At 33.4% G+C, this 10379-nt stretch overlaps 2 protein-coding genes and 1 non-coding gene across 3 annotated transcripts; 1 reads left to right on the top strand and 2 right to left on the bottom strand.

Moving 5' to 3' along the window:
* The first annotated feature begins 583 nt into the window (after positions 1–583).
* Positions 584–655, top strand: TRNAP-AGG (transfer RNA proline (anticodon AGG)). The gene has a single exon. It is a non-coding gene; the product is annotated as a tRNA-Pro (tRNA).
* A 366-nt stretch (positions 656–1021) lies between these two features.
* On the bottom strand, positions 1022–4339 carry LOC133291156 (uncharacterized). The gene is made up of 2 exons (XM_061489363.1): positions 4211–4339; positions 1022–2910 (listed from the first exon to the last, which is right to left on the bottom strand). The coding sequence occupies exon 2, from the start codon at positions 2891–2893 to the stop codon at positions 1022–1024; it is 1872 nt and encodes a 623-aa protein (XP_061345347.1). The 5' UTR covers positions 2894–2910; positions 4211–4339.
* A 2952-nt stretch (positions 4340–7291) lies between these two features.
* On the bottom strand, positions 7292–8709 carry LOC133291216 (F-box/kelch-repeat protein At3g06240-like). Its single transcript, XM_061489444.1, has 2 exons — positions 8585–8709; positions 7292–8463 (listed from the first exon to the last, which is right to left on the bottom strand). The coding sequence occupies exons 1-2, from the start codon at positions 8590–8592 to the stop codon at positions 7599–7601; spliced, it is 873 nt and encodes a 290-aa protein (XP_061345428.1). The 5' UTR covers positions 8593–8709; the 3' UTR covers positions 7292–7598.
* Positions 8710–10379: the final 1670 nt, after the last annotated feature.

The following is a 10379-nucleotide window of genomic DNA, read 5'->3' as shown; positions in this document are numbered from 1 at the left end:
AAACCTTGGCACTTTAGATGAGGGTATTTAAGTCTACTAGTGGGTTGCTCTTTTGCCATTTAGCTAGCTAAATGTAAAATACCACCTTCAAGTTGTCTTTCTAAATAGTAACTTTGTCTTGCTTTCTATGAACAAATAAGGAATGCTATGCAAATACAATACTTAGGGAAATTTTGTAAAACCTTCTACCAAACATTGCTAATTCGATTTGCATAGGTAAATTTTAAGAAATCTTCAACCAAACACCACCTAAGATAATTTTATGGATTTCATTTGCTTTATTGTGTAAAATTCTCTCTAAAAAAAGTGTAAAATTCCATTAATAGAATTTTGTAAATAATCAATTAAATTCAAAAATTTAAACGGTTAGATAAAATATATTTATTATTTCTTAACAGTAATATATTTAAGAAGTTATCAAAAACTTTATTGTAAAATAAGAATCTTAATCATTAAAATAATGTGAAAATTTTAATTTTATTAATAATAAAAGATTAAAAACTTTTCAATGGAGAAATCGACGAATGATGGCTTCTTAAATGTGAATAGTAAAGTACAGTCATTTGATCAGGCAAACAACCAAGGGCATTTGGTCTAGTGGTATGATTCTCGCTTAGGGTGCGAGAGGTCCCGAGTTCAATTCTCGGAATGCCCCTTTATACAATGTTTTCACTTTTCAAAATTAACTGAGCTTGGTCCCAATTCAGATTAAACAATTAGAACTACATAGTATTCCATTTTTTTAATCTAGGCCATTACCACCTTAGAATATGCATAAGATTGAACACCTGATATCATGTATCCATGCACTATTTCTCAAAAATCAGCTAGCATATTCAGATTTTACACTAATAAAAGACTCAATCTCCTGCAACAGGATTAGCACTAAGATAATTTGTCAAGACAAAATTAAGAAGCCCAAGCATTATTTACCAAGCTTCCAACACCATGCTACTACTACTGACGTCTGATTCCAAATATTGGAGTGTCAACGAGAAGTGACAAAAACTAGTATAATCTGTCAGAAGTCAGAACTACAAAGTACAGCTTTTGTCTTGAATTCTGCGGGAGAACTTAGTACCGTGTCTCTAAGCTGATGAGGAGCCTGAAAATCCTTTTTATGACCTTGAAGCCTTAGATTGTTTCGGACATAAACAAGGTCTTCCCTTCTTTCTAATCCCAACCCAGAAGATGTTTCTTGGCATGGATTACCATTATGTTTCCATATCTCTTCACACATTGCAACACTTGAAACCTGACTCAAAACTTTTATGGCTAAGGTTTGCAAGTGGGGTATTTCAAAACCAAAGTTCTCCCACCATGCAACCGGGTCCATTTTATCTCTACAATCCACAGCATCTTCCTCTCCTAAGGATCCTTCGAGTCGCCAATAAGAACTTAACTGCTCTCTGAGAACTCTTCTGGCTGTGCTTTCATACTCATATCTCTCTAATGTGGTTTTCCAACCCCTCATTATGGTTTTATCCTTGGTCTGGCCTCTGCCAAAATATTTAGGATTCAATATATAACCTGCAGAATGAAGAGGCGAGAACAACACATCCCACCTATTATCTATCAACCCTTCTAGTTGATTGAATGCACCAGTATCCATGCCTGTACTCTTCACCGCATCGATAGCCTGAACACGCCACTCATGGACATCGCCCATGACACATCTGTCAATATTAAGCGAAGCAAACAATCTGATAAAAGGTTCACATATTTGTAACAATATATGAGCCCTGCTCCAGAAATCTTCCCCTAATATGGCTGCCTCAATGCTTCCCACATCTTGTGGCATATTATGCTTCCATTGCTTCCACTCTTCCCTCACAACCACTTCTTGCAATCCTTGCTTTAGTTCATGTATCTGTTGGACAACATAACTGGAAGGTGCAATTCTAGCAAACAGCGAGTCAGAGGTCCCTTTCAAATTTTGAGTGAAGACACAGGGAGAGAAGTTCTGAAATGTGGTCATGCATTTCTCAATTTCTTTAGCACATAAGACAATAGGTCTTATCCAATCCAATTCGGCTATATCTTCCATCAAAATGTGGACAGAATGTGAAGAGCAAGGAGACAAGAATATATGAGGGAAATCCAACATTGCATGAGATTCTGGATATGATCTGGCATGACCTAGATGTGAAATTATCTGAACCACATATGTAGGTCCAACTTCCATGACCGTGTCTCTAAGGATGCTAACAACAGAATTGCCTGCTCCATCAATATTGTCCACATTTACTGCTTTCAAGAATGAGAGTGCCCTAGGGCTAGATACAAACATATTAACCTGAAAACTACCCAACATACCATGTGAACGGCCAATACACAGTAACGTGCATCCTGTGTGTGGCCAAGATTCCCTAACAAGACTCACATATTTGTCAATCCTTTCTTTCTCTTTGCTCAAAAAGGAACCACACAAATCATGTACTGAGAGAGGGTCATAGCCTGGTCCAAATGCTGCAACTGCTTTTATCATCTCCTGGAAGTAAGGTGAGTTAATAATGTTTGCATGTAATCCCTCAGCAAAGAAGAATCTTACTAGCATTTCATCTACATCCTCTTTGGTGATACAGGTGAGATTAGGTCGAGAAGTCCGAATACGCTTGCTATGCTTTCCAGTTCCAGAAGCTCTTTTCTTTTTCCGAGCAACCCTCTCTTCTTCTAAGATTTGAAATGATTCTTTCAAAGACCTATCTATAGCTGGACAGCTTTTGACTCCAACACCAGAAAAACCAAGAAGATGGGCTCTAACACGTGAATAAGATCCATTGTATCGTAGATTGCAGTGATTGCATTTCCATCTTTTTGTACCGCTTCCCTTATCAAACCCACCAAACACACTGACATGCTTCCACCCCCATTTATCTGATTCTGATGGCATCCTTCAAACTCAGGGTACTGCATGGCACAAAGGGGTAAACATTCAACAAGATGAAATTCCCAAGAAATTAAAACACCATATTAAAATTCTTAACATGCCACGAAAACAACAGAATAAGCAGTTGATGCTTTGGAAAAGTTGATAACCACATGGAAATTATGCTGAGCATAAACATATTTGTACTAGAAGCTAAACCATTTGCACATGAATGCTCTTCTACAAACAGCCTAAAATCCTAATTATATTAGCCCATGTAGTTTGAATTATGTAAAAGCTAATTTTCATTGACATGGGAAACAACGTAGCATCATTCTAAAGTCATAGTCATATTTTCCACATATACAAACCAATTGCATAATGGAAAGATAAAATTATATACTAAAAAAAAAGTTACTTGAAAACATTCTTACACTAGCATAGCATGAGATTGCAATTTTGTGTACCAAGCCAAACTCCCTTGAAGATAACATATTCAGATACTGGATCATTATAAGAACTCAAGATGGCAGCTCTTGAAACTTATCGATATCCTTGTTTAATATTAACCATATTTAGCGTATTTAAGTTTTTGTCTGATTTTATTTTACACACAAACATTTAATTATTAAGCTGCCGTGTAGGTTGGATCCTTCCCATCATGTCCAACACATACCAGAGTGGTTTCATATTCAAAACAACATAAATATCTTGTTGTCCCCTTCTTGCACCAATTTTTTTTTTTAATGTAAGGTCCTAAACACTCGTTTAACATTAATTTCATCTATCAAAATTTAACAGAACGCAACAAAATTGATCAAAAAGAACTATAAAGGGCCACTTGAAGCAGGTATTATAGCTGTAACATTGATAACAATCTCAAGTCAAGAACAAAACCATTCCCCGTAACAATAAGCTCTAATCCTTAGTCTGTATTCTCCAATCAACTCAAATGTGCTTCCAAGAATAGATAGTTTCACAGCATCTCCTTGTTATTCCCTTGCAGCACCACTTACTGTGTTACTTGAACTTCAAGTTAAAATATTTACACAAAAAATCCATTTAAATTAGCGAACTTTGAACTGGGTTTTCGTGCTACGACAAGATCATCCACAAACATCCGAACCCCATTTGGGTTTGTGGACTAGGTTTTCTGGAAACGTTGGGAAACAGAACAAACCGTGAATATGAACATAAAAGGGTGACAACGTTAACACAGACATTGGGTACTGAAACTCTACATTTATGTTAGAAATTACTATTATTCAAAGCTTGTGAACAATTCCAGCTGAAACTGAATTCTGGAATCAAAACGATGTATTTCGAGAGATGGAAATTTACCTTAGCAGAGAATTTCGTGAAGCAAAACGTGTTGACGAAACCGCGCGTTTCTTTGGGGTTTCTGTATACGGTAAAGAAACGAAGAATTTAGAGGGACACGCGTTTCTCCAGTTTCCGTTTCGTTTTTTTTTTTCCAAAAGTTTCCGAATTTCCAATCTCAAAGTCCATTTATCATTTTTACTCGGATTTTACCTTTGATTGGTTGCCCCCTTTTTTTTTTACAGTATTATAGATAAAGTTCATTTTTTTTCTTCTTCTTTTTCGAAAATATGTATCAAAATAAAGAACCTACGAAAATGTTGAATTCTAACGTGTCTGATTAATTTGAAATATATATAATTTTTAAGGGATAGAATATCGTGACACCCAAGTTATGTTACACCCATGTGACACCCAGTCAATCTCACCGTTAGATCACTTATGTTGATCCAACGGTTATATTTATTTCCATCTTTGTATGGTCATGATTTTCCAAATTTAATATTTTATATTTATTTTTACCTTTGTATGGTTATGATTTTCCATATTTAATGCTTTCACTTTAAATTTGGAAAACATGACCATACAAAGATGGAAATAAATATAACCGTTGGATCAACATAAGCGATTTAACGGTGAGATTGACTGGGTGTAACATAACTTGGGTGTCACAATATCCTATCCCAATTTTTAATTCGATATTTGTGCCAGATCTTACAATCGAATTTTAAATTAGAATATTTATACTCTATTTTAGGAAGAAAAAAAAAGGAATAATTATACTCTACTTATACTCATTATTTGATGCATATTTCAGACAACTCATGTTTTTAACTTATTTAAAAAATATCAATCGCTAAAGTAAAATACCTTTGTTCTTACAATAATGGAGTATTTTTTATGAAAAAATATTTCTCTTGTTATTGGAGATAAAATTATTTTTAGCAATTCTAAAATTTCATCGTTTTGAGAGGTGCTGTAGTTATTTTTTTTAATAAAAAATAAACTGAACTATACATAACTAAAAGTTGAGAAAATATAGCTAGTTAAAAAAAGGAAGAAAGAAAGAAATGGCCACTTATTGATGTAATGTATTGGCTTACTAATACAAGTCTATACCAAAAGTTTTTATATATAAAAATAAATAAAAAATTCTTCCTATGCATAGTAGTCCCCTTTATTGCGTGCATCAAGATTCAGCAGAAAATGAGTAACAACTGAGACTTATATACCAATACTGGGACATGTGCAAGTGCAAGTGCAACCATGATAAAAAGAAGTTATTAGGCTGTTAGAAGCTGATACTGCTGGTGTAATTATTTTTCGTTTCCTAAACTTGCTGTAATTTGGGCTATGCCCTTCCTATATATATCAAAAAAAGAAAAAAAGAAAAAAGAAGAAGCAAAGACATGAATCAAATTTAATTTGGGTTGTCTTTATCACAGGAGATGACCAGATGCAGTTATGTTTTGCAAACCATTATGATTTATAATAGCAACAAATACCTCTGTAAATTTCGTAGCATGTTTACTTGGAACGCCTTGAAGCTATCATGGCCAAAACGTAAGTCCAGATTGCTAATTCTGCTTCACAGTTCCCGTCTACTTTCAATAAGGTGTTTCACAATATAAATTTTAAAAATTATACTAAACCAAAAATACCATGTTATACAAAATATATTATAAGTTAAACAAATATTATAATTTATCACTTTTTAAAAAAATTAAAACTCAATGGGTGTCTAATGCATGGTCATGTTGAATTAGGACAGAAAGTTTTGGAAATAATTGATAGAATTTGAGCCTGAACGAAGTGGAAAGATGTTTTCGAGATAAGAAAATTGATGAGAGACAGAGGAGTGTCAATCATTTCTACTTGGATTTTCATAGAAATCGATGAAAGCATCCAGAATTGTGTTGCTGATTACGAGTGTTGTACTTATTCAAGAGAAATCTACGAAATCTAAGTCACCTTGGAAAGAAACATTAGGATTTTTGCAGAGCAAATGATGTTTTTTTATTTGAAATAGTACAATATTGATGAAGAAATGGGTTAGCATGTTTAGAAACATTCACATGGGTCATAGTCTCGTGAATCAATTAAGAGTTAGGTGGTTAAACAGGAGGAAACAGAATTGTAAAGCATTTTTTTGGCATGATTTCTTAAAACAGAGAAGGGATGTTCCCTTATAAGAGGATTCAACCTCTATTTATTCTCCATCTCCATCAAGAATAACAGAATCCTTTTCATTCTGGCGCATGCTTATTCCTATCTAAAAACCTTAACATGCATGTAAAAAAACAAAAACCTTAACATGCACAATAAACAAGAATTGTTATTTATCTCATGAGAGCAAGCAGGGAGACATCAAAATCAGAATCACCACCATTATTGGGATACAAGAAGTCAACAATTATTTTGCCATACACACCCTCAATCTTGCAATGACATAAACCGCATCACCAAGAAATTGAAAGAATCATATCCTGTCTCAAATACAACATACTGCATATAAATAACTTCATTTTTATTCTACAGGAGAAAATTGAAGACAGGATTAGAACTCACATAATATCCTTTCCCTAAAGACATACAGTCAAACTACAAATTTCATATTCTTTAAAAAATGAATCATTACAAAAGGAAACAGAATAATTATATAAAATCTATTGAACAGGACTCTTGTTCAGCCTAGCATTTCAGTCTACTATGCTATGTTCAGTAATTCCTGCCTTTCTGGTGCAGTGCTTGGCTACTTGATAATCATGTCAATATAAGGAATAAAAGACTAATTTTCTATTGATAAAATATATCTTTATCAAAGAAATGATTATTTATATGCTAACCAAGACAACATATAAAAATAAAAACCTTTGAATTGGTAAGGAAGCCAAGATTGATAATATTGACTTCATAATATATAGCATAGACCAAATTGGATATCACCATTAAATCAGTTCATATGAATAGTGTCAGGTGTCAACTGATTGTCAAAATTTACAACTTGACTTCATGTCATGCTAGCAATGCAATAAATTCAGTATTAAGGCTTCAAGCTACAAAAAACTGTAAAAGAGTGGAAGGAAAAAAAATTGCAAAACATAAACACAGTAATAACATAATGATTAAATACTCGTCCAAACTCCAAACAACAACAAAAAATAAAATTCACGATGAAATAAGATAAAGATGCTAAAGTTCATGTACTAACTCCAAAACTAAGTGCATACGGACTACTATTCTGTCTCCAAGCAGTCTCATCACTCTCTGCCTATTACTCTTTATGCATCATAATACCAGAAGAGTTCATAATACAAGACGGGTATGAATAAAATGACATAGGTATCAGATAATATTTCACAATCTAATTCTTCTTGCTTGTTATTGTCATTCATCTTCTCCAGCTTGCTCATTGTCTCCGGGGGAGCGAAAGCAGAGACTCTGTATACATAGCCTCATCGTACTGACGTGGAAAAACACAACACAAGCGATGCTCTTGAAGCTGTCCCTTGTCATTATATTTCATTAATCGTCCACCATCTTTTCCAACAATATCACCACTTTTTGTAGAGCATATTGGAGAAAAGTATACATTAGGAATGCCATCAATAGACTTAGTCCAAGATGACTTCACTTTGTATTCTTTCATCACCCATATATTAGCTTTACTATTCCTCACAACAACAGACAGACTGAGAAATCCTCCAAGTACCCGCAAATCACAAGATAGAAAGCTGCCGACAAAATCATCTGGTAGAGGTATCTCATAAACACTCCTTTCCATCAAATCAAAGGCAAAAATAACAAGCATTGTTGTACGACGATGAACACACAACCAATGAATAGCACCATTCAAGAGTAACCCTTTATACACAGGTCTACCAATACGGGGGTACATATAGGGCAAACGGGTACCCTCAATTTTTGTCCAGGTATCAGCTCTCAATGAGAAAAGCTCCAAGCTGGTTGCCACATTAATTCGGACATCGAAAGGTACTAGAACAACCACCACCACCAAGTAGTCATCCGTTGAAGGATCATACCCAAAACCATAGGAACACACATAATTCGTAGTGGATATTAAAGGAGGCAAAGATATTCGTTTTTTGACACCGGTGGATGGGTTCCATATATTGAGATATGTATTGCAATCCAAAAGTAGAAACCCTCTGCAGGAACCCATAATTCGAATACGAAGATAACAATGAGGTTGGATAGGCAAAAAATTAAGCTTTACTGAATCAGAATCGTCGAGAAGCGATGCATTTAAGTCCCTGGATATACATTCAGAACCAGAAACCGCTAAGGACACAAGTCTTTGGGTGCATGATGCAGCTAATTCAAAATGCGATGTTGCAAAGTGAGGATCAGAGATGAGAGAAAACCATGACTTACAAACACATTTGAAACGTATGATAGACTTAACGGGCAACCTCAGTAGGATTTGAATTAACAATTCCTCAGGCACAAACAGAGTATTATTGTTATCAATGCTTCTTGTTCCTCTCTCACTCTGCCTTTCTTCTTCGCAGGTACCGTAACGTTTGTCCATTGTTTAGCACTACGGGGAATACTGCGTTGGGAATTACGTTTTCTATTTTGTGAGTAACTTTTAGGGTTTAGTGTCAACGAGATAAATATCTCCTCCTCCAATTACGGGATGGGCTAAGCGTATGAGATGTCTATCCCCTAACTATATGAAATGTATTGAATTAGGATTTAAAAAAAAAAAAAATTGACATAAATTTTTTTATAGATTTTAAAAGATTATTTAGAATTGGAGTGACTTCAAACATCTTTTTTATAATAAAGATTTCATAAGATTGAATTTTAAAGGATTTTAATAAAATTTATAAGATTTGAAAGGACAATATGAATTTATAAGATTTTAAAAAATGTAAAGGATTTCTCCAGTCATCGGAAATAAAATTATCTTCGGTGAGCTCAAAATGACGTTGTTTTGAGCGAAAATCAAAGTGTTTTTGTAATTATAATATGGGATAGGATATTGTGACACCCAAGTTATGTTACACCCATGTGACATCCAGTCAATCTCACCGTTAGATCGCTTATGTTGATCCAACGGTTATATCTATTTCCCTTTGTATGGTCATGATTTCCCAAATTTAAAGTGAAAGCATTAAATATGGGAAATCATAACCATACAAAGGTAGAAATAAATATAAAATATTAAATTTGGGAAATCATGACCATACAAAGATGGAAATAAATATAACCGTTGGATCAACATAAGCGATCTAACAGTGAGATTGACTGGGTGTCACATGGATGTAACATAACTTGGGTGTCACAATATCATATCCCTTATAATATATAGCAGGGTTATATTTATCATTATAATTTTTTAATCTTATAACCCCAAAACGACGTCGTTTTGAGCTCACTGGAGATAACTTTATCTTCGGTGACCGGAGAAATACTTTTCCCCTTAAAAAATCATATAAAATTTTAACAAACATTCAAAATTACAAAAGTTAATAAAAAAAACAAAGAAATGCAATAATATTAATAAAAAAAGTAAAACCTAATATAATTTTCTAAACCAGTAAAACATATTATAATTTTTAACAAACATTCAAAATTATTAAGCAACAACTCTCCACATATCTAAAGATATATTATTCCTTCACGCATGAGCATTTTCTCGTTCATGCTCTTGGGTTTGACCAATGAGTTGAAAATTTTCTTCTTTATTTGGTATCAAAGCTATGCATATATGATTATACGATTCAATTTTTTTTAATTATTAAAATAATTCTAAATTTGTATATAGAACCTAAGGTTCATAATAAAATTTCGTTTAGAATTTTTTGCATTTGATCTTAGAAACCTTGGGGGTTTTCATATATGCATGTTTTTATTGAGTATTGTAAGAAAATTTTGAATCTGAATTTCTGGGTTTTATTATATGAAAGTTTAGAAAAAAAAATTCTCATATTATTTTCAATCAATACATTGATACCTTAAATTGTTTTGGGGCTTTTGAAAAAACAAGACTTTAGTTATCTATTCACACAAAAATTGTTTAAAATCGTTTCCTATATCGAACGAATTTTGTTCATGAATGTATTATTACGAAATACAGGTTTCATATTATGAAATTTTCAATTTTTCTTTAATTTGATATTATTCATTTATGTAAAACGAAGATTGGTTTAAGGGTTTTAGT

This window comes from Gastrolobium bilobum, unplaced genomic scaffold (assembly GCF_033153095.1).
Source record: "Gastrolobium bilobum isolate Gb01-03AN ecotype WA unplaced genomic scaffold, APGP_CSIRO_Gbil_v1 utg1383, whole genome shotgun sequence".
NCBI classification, from domain to species: Eukaryota; Viridiplantae; Streptophyta; class Magnoliopsida; order Fabales; family Fabaceae; genus Gastrolobium; species Gastrolobium bilobum.
The sequence above is the reverse complement of the archived record's forward strand: the minus strand, read 5'-3'. Positions and strand labels throughout refer to the sequence as shown.